Raw genomic sequence first — 27,182 nt, forward strand, 5'->3', positions numbered from 1 at the left:
GCACAAGTATATCTGAAGAAAATGTTAGACAACCCTTGCCTATTCATTTTACCATTTGTTTCAGGTTTTATTTGTACAATTGACAATTTACTCAACAGACTGCATGGATATTTGCTGTGGGAAGTTAAAATTATCACAGTGAGGAATGGTTTCCTTAATTTGGGTTTAAATCACACTATTGAAGTGGCAGCTAGGTAAACTTTATTTCGAATAACTATATCTACAAATTGGGTGCACTTTGTGCTACTGCTCTGGGCTGACTTTCATATAAATTTTCATTAGTGATACAGAGAAGCCATCCTTAAATGCAGGGGTCATAATGGGCTAATCTTTGGGCTAATAATGGGCTAGTCATAATCTTTCCTGCTTCTGGCCTTCCTCTCAGCAGTTCCTGGGTCATCCCAGACTTGCTTGTTTCTGCAGTAAACCCAAGACAACTGTATTGATGAATTGCAGTGTGCCAGAGGTAGTTTATTAGAGAAAAATGATAGTTCCCAAGGTAAAATATTCTACAGGCATAATTTAGTGGCATGATGCAAATGTCTTAAAGAAGTATAAATAGTGTGTTAAACTGGTTTTGCCTACAAAAAGAAACATGCATGCTAACTTTAGCAAATTAGCACAGTTAGCAAAAGTATTACTTTTTCAAACTTTTATCTGACTTGTCTGAAATTCAGCTGCAGTTTTTACACATTGATCTTGCAATTTAGGTAGATCCTTAAGAATGTTACCTTTGGCTTAGTAATTTATTCTTAATGAATAGGTTGCAAGCTGATTTTTATCACTGAGGTGAACATGGCATGATTTGGCAGATGTCAACAATTGAGTTAGGAAATTCATCCCAAATAGTGGTAACCATTAAAGGTAACAGATCAGGAACAAATCCTGGGATAGTCAATCATTCCTTAAAAGGTGTACAAACTGTAGTAAACCAAGCAGGATATTGACCTACCTTCCAGTGTATGCTACTAGGGACAGCAAGGGCTTAATTATATTTACCTACAGATGTATTGGTTTGTCTGTGCATGTACTGTTGTGCAGTTTTTCTTTTTGATCAAAGCTGTTTTGGCTCTGTATAAGATGCAGTTATGAAAATGCCAAATTTTAGAGTAATGAGGACAGGCTGGAATTATTTACTAACGTGGCAATATATACCTAGAGGAGATGTAGTTGAAGTTTTGAAATGATAAAAGGACTGGAAACAATTGTGGGACATTATTTTTCTTGTTTCCACACTTCTGCATTCAACAGATTATACGTCAGAAAGATTCCTTTTTAGGTTACCAGTTACTTAGGATATTTGAAAGAAATGGTAATTGCAGGACTAAGGGAGGATGAAATATACAGGTATTCCAGCTCCTGGCTCTCCGAATAGTTGCTCACAAGTGGTATTTCAGAAACCTTTTGTCACCTTCCAGGACTAACTGATAGCCATGGAGGCCTTTGAAAAAGAACATCCAAACTTGCTCATGGAAAAAAAATCATTTGCAATTACAAGGACTTCCCTGCTGCTTAGTGTGATTATTAGGGTCATTAACAACCTCAAAACTTATTGGTCTTGCTTACCTGAGAAAGTCAGAGAGAGATTTCTCATCGCTACTTATTACTTAGCTGCAGTGTTTCTTGCTTCTCCTAGGAGATGACAAAAGAGATAAGCATGACTACACAGGTTTGCACTGTTAATTGGGTTTTATATGGGACATGGATTTTTTTAAATGTAAAAGGTATGGTTTGTATAGTTACTTGCAAAGGTTGAATATGGAATTGTTCCATTCCCCTGAAAACCATACTGAGCCAAGACTCCATTGCTTCGTGGCTCTCGCACGATCAGAAGCCTCTCGCCATTCTCTTTTTCAATCTTTTTATTAAATTTCAAATTAAACTTCAAATTAATATACAAAACATTAGTGATTATACACATGGTGCGAAGAGATCGGGATAACAATAATAACAGTTAACATATACACCCACAGGGAGTAAAATATATAATCTGAACCTCCCAATCTCTTACTAAGTGAGCATGATACAAAAGAATTTGAAAAGAAATTCAATTATATGAAAAGAGAACTCCCAAATTAAAAAAAATAATAAACAAAAGCAAACCAAAAACTTCAAAGAAAAAAGCTGGACTGTTATTTCTTCAGTTAAAAAAAACATTATTATGTCGTTAGCTCCACTCCTCTATATTCAAAGGTTATTGAAAGGGATGTGAAAAAGGTCTGCTTATATCATATGGAAATACTGAATAAATGGACCCCAAACTTCCTCAAATTTAAGTGAAGGATCAACAGTACCACTCCTAATTTTTTCTAAGTTTAAACATGTTATAGTTTGAGAAAACCATTGAAATGTGGTAGGAGGTATAAGGATCCTTCCATTCAAATAGAATGGATCTCTTGGCCACTAATGTAACAAATGCAATCATACGACAAGCTGAAGCGGATAAATGGCCAGAATCCATCACTGGTATCCCAAAAATTGCAGTAATAGGATGAGGTTGTGAATCAATATTCAATACAGTTGAAATAATATTGAAAATGTCTTTCCAATATTTTTCCGAAAGGGGGCAGGACCAAAACATATAGAACCATATAGAAAACATAAAACATATAGAAACATATAGGACCAAAACAGAGAGGACAAGAGGATTTTTAATTGGGGAAGGGCGAACTATGAGGCTATAAGGAGAGAACTTGAGAGTGTAAATTGGGATGTCCTTTTTGAAGGAAAGTGTACCATGGAGATGTGGTCGATGTTCAGTGATCTTATGCCGGATGTTAGGGATAAATATGTCCCGGTGAGGCAGAGAAGGAATGGCAGGGTGAAGGAACCGTGGGTGACAAGAGAGGTGGAATGACTTCTTAGGGAGAAGAAGGTAGCGTACATAAGGTATAAGCAGCAAGGTTCAGACAGGGCCCATGAGGAATATAGAGTAGCGAGGAAGGAACTTAAGAAAGGGCTGAGGAGAGCTAGAAGGGGACATGAAAAGGTGTTGGCTAGTAGGGTTAAGGAAAATCCCAAGGCCTTTTTCACGTACGTGAAGGGTAGGAGGATGGCTAGGGTAAAGGTAGGTCCGATTAAGGACAAAGGTGGGAGAATTTGCCTGGAGGCGGCGGAAGTGGGAGAAGTTCTCAATGAGTACTTCTCTTCGGTATTCACCAGGGAGAGGGGTCTTGATGACGCGGAAGGGAGTGCTGGTAGGGGTAATGTTCTCGAGGTTGTAGATATCAAGAGAGAGGATGTGTTGAAGTTGTTAAATAATATTAAGACAGATAAATCTCCGGGGCCTGACGGGATTTTCCCCAGGCTGCTTCGAGAAGCTAGGGAGGAGATAGTTGAACCGCTGGTAAGGATCTTTGAGTCCTCGTTGTCCACGGGGATGGTGCCAGAGGATTGGAGGGTTGTGAATGTTGTCCCCTTGTTCAAAAAAGGTAATAGGGATAGTCCAGGGAATTATAGACCGGTGAGTCTCACGTCTGTGGTGGGTAAGCTGTTAGAAAGGATTCTAAGGGATTGGATTTATGAACACCTAGAGAATCATGGACTGATTAGGGACAGCCAGCATGGCTTTGTGAAGGGAAGATCTTGCCTCACAAGCCTGATAGAGTTCTTTGAGGAGGTGACCAGGAAGATTGATGAGGGTAGTGCAGTGGATGTGGTCTATATGGATTTTAGTAAGGCGTTTGATAAGGTTCCTCATGGTAGGCTTCTTCAGAAGGTCTGAGGCCAAGGGATCCAGGGAAGCTTGGCTGTGTGGATTAGGAATTGGCTTGCATGTAGAAAGCAGAGGGTTGTGGTGGAAGGAGTGCCCTCGGATTGGAGGGCAGTGACTAGTGGTGTCCCGCAGGGATCGGTTCTGGGACCTCTACTTTTTGTGATATTTATAGATGACTTAGATGAGGGGGTGGAGGGCTGGGTTAGTAAGTTTGCGGACGACACTAAGATAGGCGGTGTTGTGGATAGTGTGGAGGGCTGTCGGAGCTTACAGAGGGATATTGATAGGATGCAGAGCTGGGCTGACAAGTGGCAGATGGAGTTCAATCCGGAGAAGTGTGAGGTGGTACACTTTGGAAGGACAAACTCCAGGGCAGAGTACAGGGTAAATGGCAAGGTACTTGGCAGTGTGGAGGAGCAGAGGGATCTGGGGGTTCATATTCACAGTTCATTGAAAGTTGCCTCACAGGTGGAAAGAGCAGTTAAGAAGGCCTATGGGATGTTGGCTTTCATAAATCGCGGGATTGAGTTTAAGAGCCGAGAGGTGATGATGCAGCTTTACAAAACTCTAGTTAGGTCACACTTAGAGTACTGTGTTCAGTTCTGGTCGCCTCATTATAGGAAGGATGTGGAGGCGTTGGAGAGGGTGCAGAAGAGATTTACCAGGATGCTGCCTGGATTACAGAGTATTGAATATGAGGAGAGGCTTAAGGTGCTAGGGCTTTATTCACTGGAAAGGAGGAGGATGAGAGGAGACATGATAGAGGTATATAAAATATTGAGAGGAATAGACAGAGTAGACAGTCAGCGCCTCCTTCCCAGGGCACCAGTGCTCAAGACGAGAGGTCATGGCTTTAAGGTTATGGGTGGGAGGTTCAGGGGAGATGTCAGGGGGAGGTTTTTCACCCAGAGAGTGGTTGGTGCATGGAATGCACTGCCTGGGGTGGTGGTGGAGGCAGATACATTGGACAGGTTCAAGAGCTTGTTGGATAGGCATATGGAGGAGTGTGGGATGGGGGGATATGCAGGAGGAAGGGGTTAGGTAGTGTGAGGGTGGTTTGATGGACGGCACAACATGGTGGGCCAAAGGGCCTGTTTTGTGCTGTATGGTTCTATGTATCTATGGTTATGTGTCAGGGAAGCCACCTTCGAATTACATCTGTCGCGTATAGGATTTATATGGTGATAAAAACGGGCTAACTTGTCCTTAGACACATGGGTCCTGTGAACCACCTTCAACTGTATCAAAGAGTGTCTGGCACACATTGAAGATGTATTAACTAATTGGAGAATTTTCTTCCATGTCTCTATAAGTAAAAGTACCTGGAGTCCTCTCTCCCATTCATTCTTAATTTTATCAAGTGTCTGTAGACATATTTTCATAATCAGATCATAAATTATTGCTATCAAGCCCTTCTGATAAGGATTAAAACCTAAATGTTTTTATGTAATTTCAATTTTATGTGGCATCGGAGAAGTGGGTAAAATAACTTTTAAAAAATTTCTAATCTCTAAATATCAAAAAAAAAATGTGATCTAGGCAAATTGTATTTATTAGACAACTGTTCAAAAGACAAAAAACAGTTATCAATGAATAGATCACGAAAGCATGTTATTCCCTTCATTTTCCATAAAGAAAAAGCTAAATCAATTCTGGATGGTTGAAAGAAAAAATTGGATTGGGTAGGACTTGATAAAATGAATTTATTCAATCCAAAAAATTTACGAAATTGAAACCATATTCCTATTGTATGTTTAACTATTGGGTTAATCATTTGTTTACTCAATATAGTAAAGGCAAAAGGGAGTGATGCTCCTAAAATAGAAGCTAACGAAAATCCTTGCACAGACTCATACTCAAGATACACCCATCGGGGACATTGAATTACATCTAAATCTTGTGTCCAAAAAATTAAATATCTAATATTAATTGCCCAATAGTAAAATCTAAAGTTAGGCAAAGCCATACCGCCATCCTTTTTTAATTTTTGTAAATATTTCTTCCTTAACCTTGGGTTTTTATTCTGCCATATATATGAAAGAATCTTAGAATCAATAGTATCGATAAAGGATTTCGAGATGAAGGTTGGAACTGCCTGAAATAAATACAAAAATTTTGGTAAAATATTCATCTTAACCGCATTAATTCGACCAATCAATGATAGAGACAATGGGGACCACTTAGTAAACAATTGTTTAACATGATTGATTAAGGGTAAAAAGTTAACTTTGAATAAGTCCTTGTGCTTCTTGGTAATTTTAACACCCAAATAAGTAAAATAATCAGTCACTAATCTAAATGGTAATTGCCTATAAATTGGGACTTGCATATTTAATAAGAAAAGCTCACTCTTATTAAGATTTAATCTATAACCAGAGAAAACACTAAACTGAGCAAGCGGTGATAATGCTGCAAGGATGGATTTCTCAGGGTTAGAGATATAAAGTAACAGGTCATCTGCATATAGTGATATGGGTCCCCTTTCCACAAGTGATACCAAATATGTTAGAAGAGTCCCAAAAGGCAATTGCCAAGGGTTCCAAGGCAATATCAAATAATAAAGGACTTAAACAGCAGCCCTGTCTAGTGCCTCAAAAAAGGCCTGAAAAAGGGGGAATCTCTGAATATTAGTAAGTATTGAAGCCAAAGGTGTATGGTATATCAATTTAATCGCGGATATAACATTTGGGCTAAAATTAAATTTCTCAAGCATGTTGAATAAATATTCCCATTCGACTCTATCAAACGCCTTCTCGGCATCTAGCAAGATAACACGTTCTGGAATTGTAGGTGAAGGGGTATATACAATATCCATTAACCTCCTAATATTAAAATGCAAATAGCGACTTTTAATAAATCCTGTCTGGTCATCAGAAATAATTTGTGGAAGTACCTTTTCCAGTCTAGAAGCCAATATTTTAGAAAACATTTTGGAGTCCACATTCTATAAAGAAATAGGTCTGTAAGATGCACATTCAGTAGGATCTTTATCCTTTTTAAGAATTAAAGAGATAGTTGCTTCATAAAAGGATTGTAATTTACTTGCTGATAGGGCATCTTTACAAATTTTACCTAACCAGGGAGAGAGAAGATCAGAAAAGGATTTAGCCTCTCACCATTCTGACATCAAAAACCTCAGTGAAGCCCGGATCGCTGGAAGAGGCCATTGTCAGGTTCAGCTCCCACTGTTGTAGTAAGGGACCCACTACCAACAGTGTGGCAAGAAAGTTCATCGGTCACTGGGATTGAATTGATATGGTTAATCTGGTCAGTCAACGATGTTGATATTTGGGGTCTTTTTTAGTCTAATTTCAAGGGTTGTAATATTCAGGAGCAGATTGCCCACCCACTTTAGAAGCCATGTAATTCTCATCACAATAATGAGCGAGATGAAAATTTGACAATAGGTAATCCAGACTAGATTATCGTTCAAAATTGAAACGACCTCTTGCATGTTGTAATTGTAGAATTCAAGGTGTTAGGATCAGAAATCCAAGGTTGATTTTAGCAGCATACTTATACGTTGTTAATATCTTCATTACAGCCTCTTTATTTGTAATTACAGTTTGGATGGATAGAGGCAGGTGTGCAAATAAAATTAAAAGCATAATTCTTGTTATTTTCGTTTCAGGTTTCACTTTTTGTAGAGGTCTTTGTCCTTGAGGATAAAGTGATCAGAATAAAAGTGAATGAGTTGAATCCATTGAAGCCAAGATATGAAGTGCCTGATGTTATTATTAATGAGCTTCTCTCTCAAAGGTCAGGTATCTTGTACCACATATAAAGCCTGGTAGAAAGATTTTTTAGAAACTGCTGCAGCCTGTACATGGATGATATCTGAATGTCACTGCACACAGATGTTACACAAGAACACAAGAAAATAGCAGGAATAGACCATTTGGCCCTTTTAACTGGCCCCATCATTCAATATGATAATGGCCGATCAGCCTTCAATTCCCTGATCTTTCAAAAGTGTAATTGCATCATTTTTAAATGACTCCAGTGATTTAGCCTCTAAATCCCTCTGGGCTCAGCACCACCGTTTACGAGAAGAAATTCCTATTTACCTCAGTTTTAAATGACTGACCCCGTATCTCATAAGTATGTCCCCTTGTTCGAGATCTCTCGCTAGTGGAAACATCTTAATATCTACCCTGTTGTGCTCCCATAAGATCCTTTATGTCTCAATAAAATTACCCCTCACTCTTCTAAACTCCATGTAATAATTGTGATACTTTGCTTCAGATATTGTGGGTTATTGACTTGAATGTTTCTCTCTCCCCAGATGCTCCCTGACCAGCTGAGTCATTTAATGTTTTTATAGATTTTCAGCATCTGCAGTTTTTTTGCCATTTGGTGGTATTGTTCTCTGGTATTACTTAAGCCCTATTCTGTGAGTCCTTTTCTAGTTATTACTTGTCCATTCAAGGGGTTATTATCTGCTGCTAATGTTCTTGTGGCAAATAAACACAAACATGATTGTTTAGCTGAATTACCTGTTTCTGTGTTTTGACTTCTATATATTTCCGTATGTCCTCCTCAAGAGGAAGTGTACATGCTTTCAACATTTTTCAACTGTTGTAAATTGGTATAAATTTAGAATCTGAACATTCTTTGAATAATGTTCCAGACACATGTGTTTAACATGTTAATCAGTGTTGCAAAATAAGAAGAAATTCTGACTGATGTATTTTGGAAGGAAGAATGAAGTTGAGGAAAATATAAACTAAAGTTGTAAAGTTTTAAAAGAAGCCAGGACAGATTAACCTAGAAATAAACAATTTTTAAAAAAAAATATTAAGCATGTGGGATTCTGGACTGCCAAACAGAACATGGAGAATAAAAGCAAAAGAGTTGTGAAAACCATTATAAATCATTGGTTAGACCTCAGCTAGAGTAATGTATCCAGTCCTGGACACTATTCCCTGGGATATAAGGAAATAGGAAAATGTGTACAATGATGGTACCAGGGATATGGGAGTTCTGTTACATGAAGAGACCACAGCAGATGGCGTTGTTTTGAGCTGACACTGTTATAGGGGTATTTAACAAGTGTTCAAAGTTGTGGTAAAATAAAGAGAAACTATTTCCACAGGTGAGAGGAATGATAGCTAGGAAAACGTCTTTAAGATTGGTAAGAAAGTCAAGGGGTTGTATATTTTTTTACAGGGCAAGTGTTTATTTGAAATGTACATACTGTCCAGAAAGATCATGGAGATTTAGTTATAATCTTCCAAAGGAATTGAATACATAATTGAAAAGAATGGCAGAAATGCAATGGAACTGGATTGCTGTTTCAAAGAATGCAATGGGCCAAATAGTCTCCTTCACTATCCTTCAAGATTTTGTGACCTGCAGTCTGAAGTTTACAAGTTAGTGCAGGGGAAACTATTCAATGAAAAATATTTATTTTTCCTGTGGCTTCATCATTTAATAACATGACACTTGTTTGCCAAAAGGTAGTTGAATACCTTAAATGATTAACTATGGCTAGTAAATACTGAGTCATGCTTCCTGTGTAATATGCAGATGAATAGTGAAACCTGCCTCAGTCTGATTCTGAAGCACTATAAAGACAGATCCTCAAGTGCTGGAGAGATACTGTAGAGAGAAAGGCCTAAAATGTATAAGTCCTTGATGGGGGTCTGTAGTCTGTGCTCTTAGTATTTATCAAACATCTAAAAGCAAATACCTGCAGTTGCCAGAAATCTCAGATTAAAAACACAAAATATTGGAAATATTTGGTCGGGAAGCCTCTGTGGAGTGAAGAACAGAATTCATTTGATAACCTTCCATCAGAACTCAGTAAAGGTCCTCGATCTGAAACATTAATCCTGTTTCTCTCTCCTGATCTGCTGAGTATTTCCAGCATTTTCTCTTTTTATAACTCTACCCTGTTGTATTGGTCATTGTGTAAAACAGGCAAATCACATTCACTTCGTCACACTCACTACAATCATTGAGAATTACACTGTGAAAATCATCACAGAATTATGGATAACTGAAAATTTGGATATGTATTTTCCTTAGTAACAACAGTAACTTGCTGGGGCATATTGGCCTTAATGCTGAATCTATGTTGTGATAGTGGAATGGCTAAGACTGTGAAAGAGTGTGCACTAAAGTTTTCAGGTAATACTCTGGAAGTTTTGTTGCAAGATATATAAAGGAGAGAGATCCTAGAGGACATCCTGCCCCATCCCCATGGGGCAGGAGTTCATCCAGACATAAGACAGTGGAAAGAAGTAGTAGCAGATGTTAAGACCAGAGTAATGCTCCAGGGACAGGCAAGTAATGCAGGAACTAGTTGAATGGTTATATGTGAGTTGTAAGGCAAGTTTGATATTCCAATCACATATCCTACCAACTGCATCACTAACCTCATCCACTCTTCAGTGCATTACACTCCTATTATATACTCATAACAGCCTCGCTACATGATTTTGTAGACCTTCACTTTATAGGCTTTGCTTCACTCTCGCTCACTCAGTACATCTGAAAGCCTCACACCCATATGAAATGTATAAACTGTTCAGAAAACTAGGAAAAGTCAAACAGATACCATGAAAAATTCTGGAAAGTGAATTTATGAATGGAGATTTATTCTCTTAAGCATTTTAATCCATACTCATAATTTAAGTGAGAGTGACTGAAATTATACTTCAGGTTACTTACTGCTGAAGTAAACTAGATTACCCTTGAAACACGATGAGCTGCTTCAGTTTTACACTGTTTGTAGCCTTTGTTTTAATGTCAGCAAGACAAAGTTGGGTGTTGTGGTGGGCAAAAATAATGTGGTTGTAATCCCCGGGTTTCTACTCTAGGCAATACATGGAATGTCATCTTTAAAATTAATTGTTTTTTTTAACCTATTAAGATATATGAATGATTTTTGTTCTGTTTACATTTGTTAACAATCACTTTGTTGCTGTTTCTGGAGCTTGCTCAAGGTGAAAAGCTGTAATGTGTGGCAGGCACCCTGCTTACTGCATTTTGCTGTTTTCCAGACTTGTTGTGGTGTCTAAGGATGGACTCTCTGTAACACTGGCCACTGTTGATGGAGGCACTCGGATTCTAATTGTAGCCAAGCCGTTTAGAATGGAAGTTCGTGAACACGGTCAAATGTCCGTGAGTGTGAATTCTCTCGGTCTTTTATACTTTGAACATCTCCGCAAGAAGTCACAATCTGAAGAGTAAGCTTTCAATATGCCAATTTATGGTTGATCTGTTTCCTAACTTTGCTTGCCTTGGTTTTATATTACTTAATGTCCATACCAAATAAGAATCTGTAAGTCATTGTTTTAAAATTTGAATTCACCCTTGAATTTCTTGGCTTCAGCTTTGAGGAAAAGAAGACTCTCATTTATAATAACAGCATTCACAAACTCAGGACTCTGCACAGCACTTTACAGCTAATGAAAATGTTTTGATTATAGTGACTGTTGCTATCATGTAGGCAATACAGTAATGTAATGTTATGCTCCCTGGTTGTGAACTTGCCCCATGGGGTAGTATGATCAAATAACCTGAAGAAGGGTTGATGTAACAAGTTGGTGTCTGACCCCAAAGCTATCCTGTTGGGAAGAAAGTCTTCTCAGTTGTCTGACCTTGCAAGTTTTTCAGCATTGCCTCAGGTTAGTAAAATGTGTTTTACTGAGAGTATTCTGTGGGTCTGTGCATGGCAGCAGAATTTTACTATGATGTATCTGAAATATAAACTGTGCAAGGATGATAAGATGAATCAGCCTTATACAGCTCTAAGTAGCATGAGTGGAAAGAAGAAAGCTGAGAGTTCATATGGTGTCTTTTACTCTGGTATTTTTAACTTCTGTGTCTCATTGATTTTCCCATGGCCTTGCAAGTATCAGAACTGATTTATAGTAATAAAGATCAGAAATTGGGATCAGAACTGATTTACAGTAATAAAGATCAGAAATTGGGATCGATCGTCTCTGTCTGTAAGTGTGTCCTTCAGTGAACAAGTCTTAGTTCCACAGAATTGTTAATGCAAATACAATGAATGTTGGTCTTGGCAACTAACGCTTGACAGGTATGCCTAAGTATGATTAGAATTGCATAGCAATTATTAACTACATAGCATATGCTCCCCTTTATAAAAGGAACTTTTTTTAAAAAAACATAAATCTCAAAATCTGCAATTTCAATAAAACACAAGCCTCTAGTATTCCAATTAACTATTTTTCTTGTGTAGTCTAATCATTTCATATTAGCAAAATTAGTATGCAAAACTGTGTAAGCAGTGTTTCCTCACAATTTAAATGAATGTTTGGAAGATCATATCTCAAATGTAACAAGCTAACTGCTAAAATTTCCATCTTCAGGATTAATCAAAATGTGATGAGAATGGTACTGTACAGCAGTCATCTATATGTGAATGAATATCCTACATTAATATTGAATAAGCACATCTTCTCCTGGGTCTTCACCATTTAATAAAAACTTAGGCGTTGAGGAACTACTGAATAAACATAACCACAGCCATTGCTCTGTTAACTGTGGGGCGAGAAGTGCAGCAAGCCACGTACAATGTTATGGGTTGATAGATATGGAGTGATTCACACTGAATCAGCAGGCACTCCATCGGGCCAATACAAAGCAGCAGAAAACAGTACCAACTTGAGCCATTTGTGGACAGGAATTTCCTTTTAGTTCCAGCCTCCCTCCAAGCAATGCCTGCTCTCATTTCCAGCAGACATCTAGCCATCTGGGTACAGCACATGCTTCTGAAGCTGATGCCCAAAGGCAGCAGAGGAGCAACCTGATGCTGTCCAATTCCAGTAGCACATTGATCTTGGTGACGTTTATAGATGGGGAGGAAACTCACCAACATTATCTATGTAATATCAGTTGCCTAAATCCATCCATTTTGGACCTAAGCAACAAGAGGTTAATTTTGGGGAGGGAGAAAAAGAACATGAAGCATTTCTTTTTACTAACTGTAACTATCGTATCTTTTGCTAATTAAAATGTTACTGTTTACAGAGTACTGTATTAGTTTGCAAATGCATAAATAGGTTAGAATTGAGTCTAAAGATTCAGTTTGATCTCTCCTTTGAAAGCATTTGGTTAGATGCTCAAAGCTCCAGGGTTCAAGTATTAGTATTGGTTTATTATTGTTATTTGTACCAAGGTACAGTGAAAAACTTGTCTTACAAACCGATCTTACAGGTCAATTCATTACACAGTGCAGTTACATCAAGTTAGTACAGAGTGCATTGATGTAGTACAGGTAAAAAAAATAACAGTACAGAGTAAAGTGTCTCAGCTACAGAGAAAGTGCAGTGCAATAAGATGCAAGGTCACAACAAGGTAGATCGTGAGGTCATAGGTCATAGTCCATCTCATTGTATAAGGGAACTGTTCAATAGTCTTATCACTGTGGGGTAGAAGCTGTCCTTAAGTCTGGTGGTATGTGCCCTCAGGCTCCTGTATCTTCTACCCGATGGAAGAGGAGAGAAGAGAGAATGTCCCAGGTGGGTGGGGTCTTTGATTATGCTGGCTGCTTCACTAAGACAACGAGAGGTAAAGACAGAGTCCAGGGAGGGGAGACTGGCGTCCATGATGCGCTGGGCTGTGTCCACAACTCTCTGCAGCTTCTTGCGGTCCTGGGCAGAGCAGTTGCCATACCAAGCCATGATACATCCTGATAGGATGCTTTCTATGGTGCATCGGTAAAAGTTGGTGAGTGTCAAAGGGGACAAACCAAATTTCTTTAGCCTCCTGAGGAAGTAACCAAGTATTTACTTGCATGTTCTGGGAGCGAGTAAAAAGCATTGCTCTGCCTTTAAGCTCCAGATCTTGCTGACAGAAGATAATTTCATTCAACAATTGTGACAGCGGTGTTAGTCTCATACCAGGAGAGATGCACTCAAAGGTTAGTTGCTCTGTTAGATCAATTTCCTTTGAAGTGTACAGAAAGCAAAGTAACATCAGGAAAGCACTGACACTTTGATAGTATCATCACTTAGATGTCCTGGGGTGATGAAACCAAATACTGAATTTGTACTGTGGTGTTGTTAATGTGGAACAAAGGTCACCTTACTAAAAGGTTTTCAAGTTAGTAGTTATTAATTTAAAATTATTAATTTACATAAAAATTCTACCCAAAATCAACTTCAATGAGAAATGTAAAAATTAGATCACATTCATATTTTTAAGCTCTTAGAAAGAGGGTTATTGTTATTTGATGCTTTGTTTGATTGAGCATTTTTCTGAGTAAAACTGTTAAGCAGGGGTTGATTAATGATAGTCAGCATAGCTTTGTGTGTGGGAGATCATGTCTAACAAATTTAATTGAGTTTTTTGAAGAAGTAACCAAGGAGGTTGAGGGCAGGGCGGGACATGTAGTCTATATGAACTTCAGTAAGGCCTTTGATAATGTTCTGATAAAGTTAGATCACATGGGATGCAGGGAGAGCTGGCTAATTGGATGCACAATTGACTTGATGGTAGGAAGCAGAGGGTGATGGAGGAAGGTTGTTTTTCAGACTGGAGGCCTGTGACTTAGTGGTGTGCCTCAGGGGTTGGTGCAAGGTCCATTCCTATTTATCATCTATATCAATGATTTGAATGAAAATGTTCAAGGCATGGTTAGCAAGTTTGCAGATGACACTAAAGTAGTTGTGTCATAGCCAGTGAAGATGGTAGTTGTGTCATAGCCAGTGAAGATGGTTATCAAGAATTACAGTGGGATCTTGTAACCGGGCCGAGGAATGACAAATGGAGTTTAATTCAGATAAGTGCAAGGTGTTGCACTTTGGAAAGACATATCAGGGTAGGACAGCCCTGGGAGTGTTGTAGAACAGAGGGACCTAAAAGTAAAAGTACATGGTTTTCCAAAAGTGGCGTCACAGGTAGATAGGTTGGTGAAGGCAGCTTTTAGCACACTAGCCTTCATCAGTCAGATCATTGAGTATAGAAGTTGGGATGTTATGTAGCAGTTGCACATGACGTTGGTGAGGCTGCATTTGGAATATTATGTTCAGTTTTGGTCACCCTGCTATAGGAAAGATGCCATTAAGCGGGAAAGAGTGCAGAAAAGATGTGCGGATGTTGCCAGGACTTGAGGGACTGAATTATAGAGAGAGGTTGAGCAGGCTAGGACTTGATTCATTGCAGTGTAGGAGAATGAGGGGTGATTTTATAGAGGTGTATACAATCATGAGTGGTATAGGTAGGGTGAATGCACTCAGTCTTTTTCCCGGGGTTGAGGAATCAAGAACTAGAGGGCATCGGTTTAAGGTGAGAGGGGAGAGATTTAATAGTAACTTGAGGGACAACTTTTTCTTCCCAGAGGGTGGTCTGCATATGGAATGAGTTGTCAGAGGAAGTGGTAGAGTCAGGTGCATTAACAATATTTAAAAGGCACTTGGGCAGGTTCATGGATAGGAAGGGTTTAGAGAGAGATGGGTCAAATGCAGGAAAACAGTACTAGCTTAGATGGGAATCTTGGTCAGCGGGGACTGGTTGGGCTGAAGGACCTGTTTCTGTCTTGTGCGATTCTATGTTAAAAGAGTTTGCATATTCAAGCTATATCTTTATTATCAGTTCATATTTGGCCAGATTAAGCAGCTGCATCATAATCTTACAAAGTTTACTGATTTATTGTTGTGAACTAGAGTTGTAGATGTAACAGGTCTTTATTTCAGCACAGATACAAGGTGTGAGAATCTCTATATTTTTTATACTTTAAGTACAAAGATAACAGGTGATTAAATATAATTTCAATATTTTGTGTTTGGACAAATGGTTCCACCAAGTCACATTTACAATGGGAGCCCATCTTAACTGACAAGAACTCTAAATATTTAAACACTTTTAACCCAAGATAGTTCATGTCAATATTCTGAAAGTTTCCATGGACAAAACTCAGACACCCAAAATATCCTTCATTTACTGTGATAGTGTGAAGAGCTCTTTGGACTCAATTGACAGAACAAATATGACCACAACCATATGCTAAGGTGCAAAATAGCCAGCCTGGAAACTTCCTTGATCTCATCTTTGGTTGGAAATAAACCCTATTTGTTGGGTTCCCCTGTCTGTATTACAATGGTGCAAAGCTCAGGAGTGTCATTTTTAATGGCTGGTTCTAATACCCTGAACAATTTATTGTATCAATGGATATCACATTATTTAACAATCTTTATACAAGTGCCTATTAAGAGATTGTCTTGTCACTTTAAAACATAGCTATTATAGCCTTCCTCTGAGCCAGTAGTCTGCTCTCTTCACTAACAGTAGCAGTGTTTGCTTACTTAGCTGTCTTTGTCATTTCAACACCAAAAGCTTCTTCATAGGTTACATTTGAAAGCAGTTGGAGAATCTTAAACAAGTGGACATAGTTGCAAGATTAGGTGCCGGTCATTTAAAACTGAGGCGAGTAGGAACTTCTTGCAGTGGGTGGTGAATCTCTGGAATTTTCTCCCCCATAGGGGTGTGGAAGTTAGATAGTCAGGAATATTTAAAAGAGGAAATGGATAACTTTGAAATATCATGGAATTGAGGGTTGTGGGGAACTGGAATAGAAGAGTTGTCGAGGCCTAGGGCAGATCAGCCATGATCATATTGAATAGTGGGGCAGGCTCAAGGGGCTGAGTGGCCTACTCCTATTTTCTTACATTCTTAAACTACTTAATTCTACTATTGCTATTATCCATGGAGGTTTTCTTGTGACTTATTCCAGGAATACAGACAAATGATATTTTAATTGCACTTCCATTTGCTTATCCCCTAATACCATTTCTCTTGTTTCACGGAGGGACCCACATTAAAAACAAAAAGAGGTAGGAGCAGGCCTGCTCCTCTATTCAATAAAAAAAACTGATTTTTTCACCTCTGCACCACTTTCTAGCACTAACCCTATATTCTACTACTAAATGATTTCTCATTGTTTATTTTGAAGCTTAACCTGCAGCCTGAGATATTCAGTTGGCTAGGTTCCAGCTCAAAAGTAAGTAAAGCCTGTTAGTACAATAGGAACTTCTTTCCAGTCATCAATACTCCTCTAACATGACTAAGTACTGCATCTCTATTCAACTTGCTTGCTCCATATTTATGGCAGTCCTATAAGGTGACCCTGAACAAGGGCTAAACCTACCTTACATGTTTGAAAATACTTTCCTGCCGAAAAATTCATGCCATTGAACTTTAAGCTAAATTTGTTTCAATTCATTATAGTTCAATTCATTATAGTTCAAGCCTTTGACAGTGAGAAAGGAAGACAGAAGAAAAGGAGAAGGAATTTTTTTTTAAAAAATGGTGCTGCATTTAACTGTTGCTTTTGAGGAGAAAGTATACTGCTGAACCTAACCCTGAAAATTGGTTCCAATATTAATAAACATTAAATCTGCTGTGTAATTTGATTTTGTAATAATTTTAATGTAAGGACCAAAAAGAGGATACATTGACTTGTACATTGATGGCATACACTTGTATGCGTATGGGTAAGTATTTTCAAAGCATAGTTGCATCATCAGCTGGGGCCAAATGCTGCCTTGGAATCTTTCTCCCAAACAACCCTGTTTCTCCTGCTACTGGAATGGCCTCTCTCCAAATGTCAAAGCACCTTTCTCATGCTGTCAGACCACATCTCCAGTCCCACAATCTAGACAGCGAAGAACATAAGAAATAGGAGCACGGGTCAGCTATCTGTTCCCTTGATCCTGCTCTGCTATTCACCAAGGCCACGGCTGATCTACCTCAGAGTCATTTTTCTGTACTATCTCTATTTCTCTTGAATTCCTTAATATTTAGAAATTTATCAATCTGTTTTGAATAAACTCAATGACTGAGCCTCCATAATTTTCTAGCACAGAATTCCAAAGATTTACCATCCTCTGACTGAAGAAATGTTATAGTCCTGAACAACCTCTCTCTTATCCTGAGATTGTGATCCTGTTTCTAGACTCCTTAGCCAGGGGAAACCTCTTTGCTGCAAGAATTTTGTAAGTTTCAATGATATAACCTCTCATTCTTCTAAGCTCTAGAGGATACAACCCTAGTCTAGTCAATCTCTTGTATGGCAAATCCACCATGATTGGAACCAGTCTAGTTTATCTTTGCTGCACTCCCATTAAGGCAGGGGTATCTTTTTTTAGGTAAGGAGACCAAAAACATGCACAATTCTAGATGCTGTTAAATCAAGGAACTGTATAACTGTGTAAGACTTCTTTACTGCTCTACTTGAATCCTCTCATAATAAATATCAGCATACCAATTGCCCTCTCAGCCATTTGCTACACTGCATGTTAGCTTATTGTGACTTTTGTACAAGGATATCTAGGTTCATTTGAACATTGTCATTTCTAGAGTATTCTGTTGTTCTGTTTTGCATACCCAAGTAGGTGTCCTCATGTTTTTATACATTGTATTCCATCTGGAACATACACCCACTCAGTTTGTTGGTATCACCTTGAAGCCTCTTTACATCCTCATTACTACTCAATTCTACCTAGTTTTGTATCATCAGCAAACATAGAAATAGTATGCAATTCCCTCAGCCACTTCATTAATATAAATTGTAAATAACTGGGGCACAAGCACTGGGGTATACCATCAGTCACATTTTGCCATCCTGAGAATGATCAATTTATTCCCACTCTTTGCGTTCTGTGCATTGACCATCTCAACCCATGCCAGTATATTACTCCCAATTCTAACTTCTGCAACTTTACTGACCAACCACTAGTGTGGGACCTTGCTGAAAGTCTTCCAAAAAAATCCAAATACAGCACATCTACTCATCTCAGCCTCAAAAGTAATCCCAATAAATTAGTCAAACATTATTTTCTTTTCATAAATCCATGCTAACTCCACTATACTTTAAGGTGTTCTGTTACTATATTCTTTATTGTAGATATCAGCACCCTGCTGCTGATGTTAAGCTGTCAGGTCAAGTTCCCAGTTTTGTCTCTCCCACCTTTATTAATAGCGTGGTTAGATTTGCTACCCTGCAACCTGCAGGAACTATTCCAGAATATGTAGAATTTAGAAAGATTTTGACTGATGCATACATTGTCTTTATTGCCAACACTTTCAAAACTGTGGGATCATATCCTTTTGGATTCCAAATTCCAGTCTCAAACTTTTCCAATACAGTATCAATACTAACTTCCTTCAGTTCCTCAATCTCAGACCCTTGATCCTCTAATATTTATGACTATTTTTTGTATCTTGTTTGAAGAGAGATAAGGCTTTTGTTTAATTTTTCTGCATTTTCCTTACTCCCCATTACTCTCCTTCTCCATCTGCAAGAGCCCCACATTTGCCCTCACTGATCTTTTCCTTTTTACATACCTGAAGCAGCTCTTTACAGCCTCTTATGTTTCCTGTCAGGGAACTTTAAGTTCCTGTCTCATCAATTTTTTGGTTCTACCTTGCTGGCTCTAACATGCTCCTAATGCTCATGCCTTACTATTTCTGGCAGTTTTATCAGCCTCTTGATTTAATATCATCTTTACTGTCTTCTTTCAGCCATGGATGGACCACTTGCTGTGTTCTTGTGCCTTAAATGGAATATTTTTCTTTGCAACTCACTATTTATTTTATTGTTAGCCATTGCCTGTCCACCATATCTTCTTATACATTTTTAGGAATCAATTGCCTCCAATTCACTCCTCTTAGTTTCCTTTGTTTAGGTACAAGATTCTGGTTTTGAACATTGCAAAATACTATCATTCTATGGTCACTGTTCCTTAAAGGCCCCTTAACAACAAATTTAACCTTTTTCATCACACAAGGTCTCAAATATAGTTTTCCCTAGTTGGCTTCTCAACTTGCTGATCTGTAAATTCATGTCATGTGTTTTTCAGGACTTCACCCTCCACCTTGTTACTGCTAATTTGACTTGTCCAGCCTGTATGTAAATTAAAGTTCCCCATGATTACTGTATTACCTCTGATGCAAAGTGCTGTTTTATTACATCATGATTCTGTTCCAGTATTTCAGAAAATTGTTTAAATAATCAATAACAAGAAGAGACCAATTTGCTCTATTAAAGTAAACAACTCTCATGACCCTACTGCTAGTGGAGACCCCGGTGACCATTGTTCTAAAGGGAAATTGCTCAATTAATCCAAGAAACACACAGTTTAAGCAAAATAGTAATCTCATATTCCTTCTGCTGGTCTGGACACCTGGCAACAGCAAATGTAAGAGTATCTTCTGCCCCTTGGAATCACTCAGTCCAAAGGTGGTCCACTCCATCAGTGGAAATCTCCTTGTATACACACATGATCAAACAACTTCCTATCATGTGACAAATCACCCTAGCAAACAAGCTTTAAGTTTGTTAACCATTACCAGTGGTTTTTAAACAATATTAGTTACACATACCAAAGTGTTAATGAACTTAGTATGTATAATATCACTATTCTAAACAGATTACAAAGTTCTTGCTCCTTGATAATTACATTCTACTTAGTAACCCCATTGCCCTTTTTACTACCTGTTCAACAGCATGCAACTTAAAGTAAACAGAAGAGATGCATCACAAATAATAAGTTAAACTCCAAACCAGGTGGGTCAGAATCAGGTTTATTGTCATGAAATTTGTTGTTTTGCAGCAGCAGTACAGTGCAAAAACGTTAAAAATTCTACAAATTACAAAATAAATAGTGCAAAAAAAGGAATAACAAGGTAGTGTTCATGGACCGGTCAGAAATCTGATGGTGGAAGAGAAGCTGTTCTTGAATCATTGAGTTTGGGTCTTCAGGCTCCTGTACCTCCACCCCAATGGTAGTAATGAGAAGAGGGCATGTCCTGGGGGGTGAGGGTCCATAGTGATGGATGCTGCCTTCTTGAGGCACCGCCTCTTGAAGATGTCCTTGATGATGGGGAGGGTTGTGCCTGTGATGGAGCTGGCTGAGCCTACAACCCTCTGCAGCCTCTTGCAATCCTGTGCATTGGAGCCTCCATACCAGGCAGTGATGCAACCAGTCAGAATGCTGTCCATGGTACATCTATAGAAATTTGTAAGAGTCTTTGGTGACTTCTGCTAATGCAACTTTGGAACTCTGCAATTGCACACACTCTTTTTTCAGCTTCTAACACATCTTTCTCTTTTTGTAAACTTTGAACTGTAGTAAGTAATATCCATCCAACTTGATGTACACTTTGCTTAGGATTATCTGGAAGACCCACTTCCATTTAAACATTCCTTAATAGCATAGGGTAGTTTCTTTGCAGCGTTTTCTATATCCTGATTCCAATAATCAGCAGCCCAATTTTTAATCAGTAACTGGGCAACAAGACTAAACTCATCAGGTAGCATCTACCCCCAATGTCCTATATTCTCTCTCTCTCTCTCTCTCTCTCTGCTTTCTTGGAAAACTTTTCCTTTTTCTTTCACATATTGATTGGATCCTTCTGAAAATACTGAATGTTGCAAAATGCTGGTTATTACACCATGATTCTGATCCAATCAATACATTTGAGAAAGTTGTTTTATTAAGCAGTTAGTAACAAGGAGAAGACAGCTTGCCCTATTAGAGTAAACATAAATCTCATAGCCCTACTGCTAGTGGAGACCTCTGCTAACAACAAATGCAAGAGTCATCAGGAGCCCTTAATACCACTCATGATTCACTGTTCAAAAGTGAAGTCCACTCAATTGATCCAAGAAACAAGCAGTTGTCAAGCAAAACAGTGTTCTCGCATTGCTTCTGCTATTCTGGATTCCTGGCAATAGCAAATGCAAGAGTATCTTCTGTGTATGGCTCTTGGCACCACTCAATGATCTCAGTCCTAAAGCAAAGTCTGTGGAAAATCTTCGAAGCACATGATCAAATAACTTCTTGTCACATGACACATCACCATAGCAAACAAGCTTTAATTAAGCTTATCAACATATTGACCATTACCACGGTGGTTTTTAACCAATATATGTTGCACATATCAAAGTGTTAATGAACTAAGTAGGATGTTTTTTCCATCTTTCATACAACACTGCACTCTGTTAATTCGTCTCTAATTCTCTAATTTATGTCATTCCCAATATTAAAACCACTGTTCTGTGATCTATAAATAACTCCTAGATCTACTTTCTGTCCTTTGCTGCTACATGGCTCCATTCAATCTGATTCTAATTCGACATTATAACCTATCAAGCCAAGATCATTCTCACCACTGCACTGACCTTATTAACAGCACCACCCTACCTCCTAATGGCCTATGATATTTAGCTAACAGAAAAAAAACATAGGAAATAGAGAACAAGCAGTAGGCTGTGAGGCCCATCGTGCCTGCCCCACCATTCAATAAGACCATTGTTGATCTGTGCTTCAAGCCAATATTGCTTCTCAGTTCCCATACTGTTTGACTTCCTTAGTGTCCAAAAATCTACCCTTCTCAGCCTTGAATATAGTAAATGACCAAGCCTCCAAAATCCTCTGAGATAAAGAGTTTTAAAGATGCACAATCCTCAATATATGGAAATTATTCCTCTTCTCGGCCCTACGTGACCAACCTCTTATCCTGATATTATGGCGTGCAGTTCAGGATACTCCAGCTGGAGGAAGTAGCAGGTTGGTATCAATGCTGTTAATCCCTTCTACATCTCAGAGGGAGCACCTATCATTCCTCTAAACTCCAGCAAGTGCTGTCCAATCTTACCCAATCTCTCCATACAGAACAACTTCCACCTTTCTGGAATCAATTTAGTGAATTTACTGCAGTGAATCCAAGACAAGTAGATCCTTTGGGCACTGGAAATGAAAACTACGGATGGGATCCTACCAAAGCCTTAACAATCTCCAAGCCCTGCTCCCCAAGGCCCAGTCAAACACAGATTTTCCAGATGTGTTAATTGGCAGTAAGTTTTTAGTCACATTTTGGGATTGAGAAATGTCTCATTAATGTGACGTTTTCTTTGAAAGAGAAACAAATTTGAAATAAGCACTTCAAGAGAGGTTGGACAAACTTGGGTTGTTTTCTCTGGAGTGCTAGAGGCTGAGGAGAGACCTGATAGAAGTTTATAAAATTCTGAGAGGCATAGAGAGAGAGTAGACAGCCAGAACCTTTTTCCCAGGGTAGAAATGTCAAATACTAGAGGACATGCATTTAAGGTGAGAAGAGCGATCTGCAGGGCAAGTTCTTTTTTACAGAGAGTGGTAGGTGCCTGGAATGGGCTGCCAGGGGTAGAGGTGGAAGCAGATAGATTAGTGGTGGTTAAGAGGCTTTTAGATAGACACATGAATATAGAGGGAATGGAGGGATATGGATCATGTAAAGGCAGAAGCGATTTAGTTTAATTTGGCATTGTGTTTGGCACAGACATTTGGGCCAAAAGGTCTGTTCCTGTGCTGTACTGTTCTATGTTTCATTTAGTACCAAACTTTTATTGAAAAAGAGCAAAATGCCTTAAAAGTATAATGTGTTTAGAGCAAAGTAAACTGTTGCCAGATCAGTGAGACTTGTTGAGGCTGAATCCAAATGATTCACTCAGAGATTGTTTTCCCTGGGTGAAGTGAGAATATGTTCTTTAATTCCAACGTGACTCCCTTCAGTGAAGCCCATGGGGTTTAATTTGCTGTGATAAGGAAGTGATTTTTTTTTGCTCCTTCTAGAGGATAAAGTATTGTACAAAGTGTGGCGACTCACCGTTTAGTCGGGCGAACTGGCTTGGCAGTTGGGTCGCGCGGCGTCGGAGCGACGAGGCCCAAGATGGCGGCGGGCTTCGTCTTTCCAAGCGACGGGGAGAACCCGCGCGCGGGAAAGTCTTGATAACGTAATACTTACGTCATTGCCGGTTTCATTGGGCGGGAACAGTCTCCCTTAAAGGGCCTGCGCAAGGAGGGAAAATAAACCAGTTCTTGTTCGGCAATCCTCCGACTAGCGTCTTGTTTTATTCCGCGGTAGCAACCGCTACATTGGTGACCCCGACGGTCCAAACGGCTTTTGGACCCGCGCAATGGACGACAGCGCAGCAGCCAACGCAGTGGCCCTCAAGCTGCCCACCTTTTGGACACTTCGGCCCAGCGTCTGGTTTGACCAGGCCGAAGCGCAATTCCACCTTCAGCAGATCACCTCCGACTCCACGAAGTACTACCATGTGGTTAGCTCTCTGGACCAAGAGACAGCTGCCCAGGTTGGAGACTTCATCCAGTCGCATCCGGAGGAAGATAAGTACCCGGCTTTCAAAGACCTTTTGATTGGGACCTTCGGCCTCTCCTGTCGTGAGCGCGCCGCCCGCCTGCTTCATCTGGATGGCCTGGAGGACAGATCCCCATCCGCCCTAATGAATGAGATGCTGGCATTGGCTGAGGGACACAAGCCATGCCTGATGTTCGAACAGGCCTTCCTCGAACAGCTCCCCGATGACATCCACTTGTTGTTAGCTGACGCCGACTTCAGCAACTCCCATGAGGTGGCCGCCCGGGCAGATGTCCTGTGGAGGGCCAAGCGCGAGAGCGGTTCGTCCGTCAGTCAAATCACCAGGCCGCGAGCCCAACGCCCGCCTCGCCCAGCCCCAGCAACCGAGCAGCCACACCCCAGGAATGCAGACAACGACACGGGTGACAAGCTGTGCTTCTACCATCAGAGGTGGGGTGCGGAGGCCCGTCGATGCCGCCCACCCTGCAAGTTTCAGGGAAACGCCAGGGCCAGCCGCTGCTGATGGCTACGGCGGCTGGCCGCCGACAGAGCCTCCTCTTCGTTCAGGACAAGAAATCTGGACGGCGTTTCCTCGTTGATACTGGAGCGGAGGTCAGTATTTTGCCCCCGACCGGCCGCGACACTCGTGTCAGGCCACCAGGTCCTCTACTCAATGCCGCCAACGGTACAATGATACGGTCTTTCGGCACCCGTACACTTCAATTACAATTTGGCGGCAGCCATTTTACCTGGACCTTTACCCTTGCCACCGTCGCCCGACCACTCCTAGGAGCCGATTTCCTTCGGGCCCACAACCTGTTAGTCGACCTGCGAAGGAAGCGGTTAGTCCACTCTAGCACTGTCCAGACCTATCCCCTGGGAGAAATCACCCCACCAGCCCCGCGCCTGGACTCCATTTCCCTTTCTGGCGACGATTTCACCAAGCTCCTAGCCGAATTCCCATCAATTTTGGCACCTTCGTTTACAAATTCTAGGCCCAAACACGGGGTACGACACCACATCATTACTACAGGGCCACCCCTTCATGCCCGAGCACGACGATTACCTCCAGACAAGCTCCGCCTGGCAAAGGAAGAGTTCCGTCACATGGAGGAGCTGGGGATTGTTCGCAGGTCAGACAGCCCCTGGGCCTCCCCCCTGCACATGGTCCCCAAAGCCACCGGAGGGTGGAGGCCCTGCGGCGATTACCACAGGCTGAATGACGCCACCACCCCAGACCGCTATCCCATCCCTCACATCCAGGACTTCGCAGCGAACTTACACGGGGCCCGCATCTTTTCCAAAGTGGACCTCGTTAGGGGATACCACCAAATCCCGGTCCATCCGGATGACGTCCCCAAAACTGCGATTATCACCCCATTCGGCCTGTTCGAATTCCTTCGGATGCCATTCGGCCTTAAGAACGCCGCGCAGACCTTCCAGCGGCTGATGGACGCGGTAGGCCGAGACCTGGACTTCGTGTTCATTTACTTAGACGCCAGCCGTAACCGCCAGGAACACCTTTCCCACCTCCGCCAGCTGTATTCCCGCCTCCACGATTTCGGCCTCACGATCAACCCATCCAAGTGCCAATTCGGACTTGACTCTATCGATTTCCTCGGCCACAAAATCACCAGCGACGGGGCAACACCTCTACCCGCCAAGGTGGATGCTATCCGCCATTTTGCCCGCCCTGACACAGTCAAAGGCCTACAGGAATTCCTTGGGATGGTCAACTTTTACCATCGGTTCATCCCTGCAGCAGCCCGTATCATGCGCCTGCTGTTCTCGCTGCTGGCTGGTAAGGGCAAGGACATCACCTGGACTGACGAGGCTGCGGCCGCTTTCGTTAAGGCCAAAGACACCCTGGCAGACGCCACGATGCTTGTACACCCTAGGACTGACGTCCCGACTGCCCTCACGGTAGACGCGTCCAACACCGCGGTGGGTGGGGTACTGGAACAGCTACTCGAAGGCCGCTGGCAACCCTTGGCATTTTTTAGCAAGCACCTTAGACCGCCCGAACTGAAGTACAGCGCTTTTGATCGGGAACTTCTAGCACTGTATCTGGCGGTCCGGCATTTCCGATACTTTCTAGAAGGCAGGCCTTTCACCGCTTTCACCGATCATAAACCTCTGTCCTTTGCCTTCTCCAAAGTCTCCGATCCCTGGTCAGCTCGTCAGCAGAGACATTTATCCTACATTTCCGAATTCATAACTGACATCCAACATGTCTCCGGAAAGGATAATGTCGTTGCTGATGCACTTTCCAGACCAACCATCCACAACCTATCCTTGGGTGTCGACTACACGGCCCTAGCTGACGCACAGCAAGCCGACGACGAAACTGCCCAGCTACAGAACCGCAGTCTCGGGTCTGCAGCTCCGAGATTTCTTGGTTGGTCCAGGTCAGCGGACCCTACTTTGCGACGTTGCGACTGGTCAGCCCCGCCCTATAGTCCCTGCAGCCTGGCGGAGATGCGTTTTTGACTCGGTACATGGGTTGGCGCACCCGTCCATCAGATCTACCGTCCGACTGGTCACCAGCAAGTTTGTCTGGCATGGCCTGCGCAAACAGGTCAGTGAGTGGGCCAGGACTTGTCCGCACTGCCAAACGTCAAAAATCCAGTGACACACCAAGGTCCCACCACAGCAGTTCGAGCCTACCCGTAGGAGGTTCGACCACATACACGTCGACCTCGTGGGCCCTCTGCCGGTTTCAAGAGGAGCCCGGTACCTCCTTACCATCGTGGACCGGTTCACGAGGTGGCCTGAGGCAACCCCCCTGACTGACATCACAACTGATTCCTGCGCCCGAGCGCTGCTCACAACTTGGGTCTCACGTTTTGGTGTTCCGGCCCACATCACTTCAGACAGAGGCACCCAATTCACTTCCAGTCTCTGGGCTGCATTAGCGAACCTGCTAGGGACGCAGCTGCACACCACCACGGCCTACCATCCTCAATCAAACGGTTGGTGGAACGTTTTCACCACCATCTGAAATCAGCCTTGATGGCCCGCCTGAAGGGTCCTAACTGGGTTGACGAGCTGCCTTGGGTCCTGCTCAGCATACGCACTGCCCCCAATGAAGACCTCCGCACTTCGTCAGCTGAGCTTGTGTACGGGGCGCCCCTAGTTGTCCCCGGGGATTTCATACCTGCCCGTCAGGACCAAGGGGAACAACCCCCAGCAGTCCTGCAAAGACTGCGCGAGAAGCTTGGCAACTTGGCCCTGATTCCCACCTCACGGCACGGTCAAGCCCCATCCTGCCAGCCCAAGGAACTACGGGACTGTAAGTTTTGGTTTCGTTCGCAGGGGGCACACCTCGGGCGCCATTGCAACGACCATATGAGGG

The 27,182-nt window shown here is 41.4% G+C and overlaps 1 protein-coding gene across 1 annotated transcript in view; it reads left to right on the plus strand.

Annotated features, from left to right (window-relative positions):
• LOC127570643 (neutral alpha-glucosidase C-like) overlaps positions 1-27,182 on the plus strand; it is a 95,193-nt gene that overhangs the window by 15,331 nt on the left and 52,680 nt on the right. The window contains exons 4-5 of the mRNA XM_052016394.1: positions 7,347-7,474; positions 10,723-10,908. Coding sequence (XP_051872354.1) covers positions 7,347-7,474; positions 10,723-10,908 — 314 coding nt within the window. The remainder of the gene's footprint in view (positions 1-7,346; positions 7,475-10,722; positions 10,909-27,182) is intronic.

This window comes from Pristis pectinata, chromosome 1, assembly GCF_009764475.1.
Source record: "Pristis pectinata isolate sPriPec2 chromosome 1, sPriPec2.1.pri, whole genome shotgun sequence".
Classification (NCBI taxonomy): Eukaryota; Metazoa; Chordata; class Chondrichthyes; order Rhinopristiformes; family Pristidae; genus Pristis; species Pristis pectinata.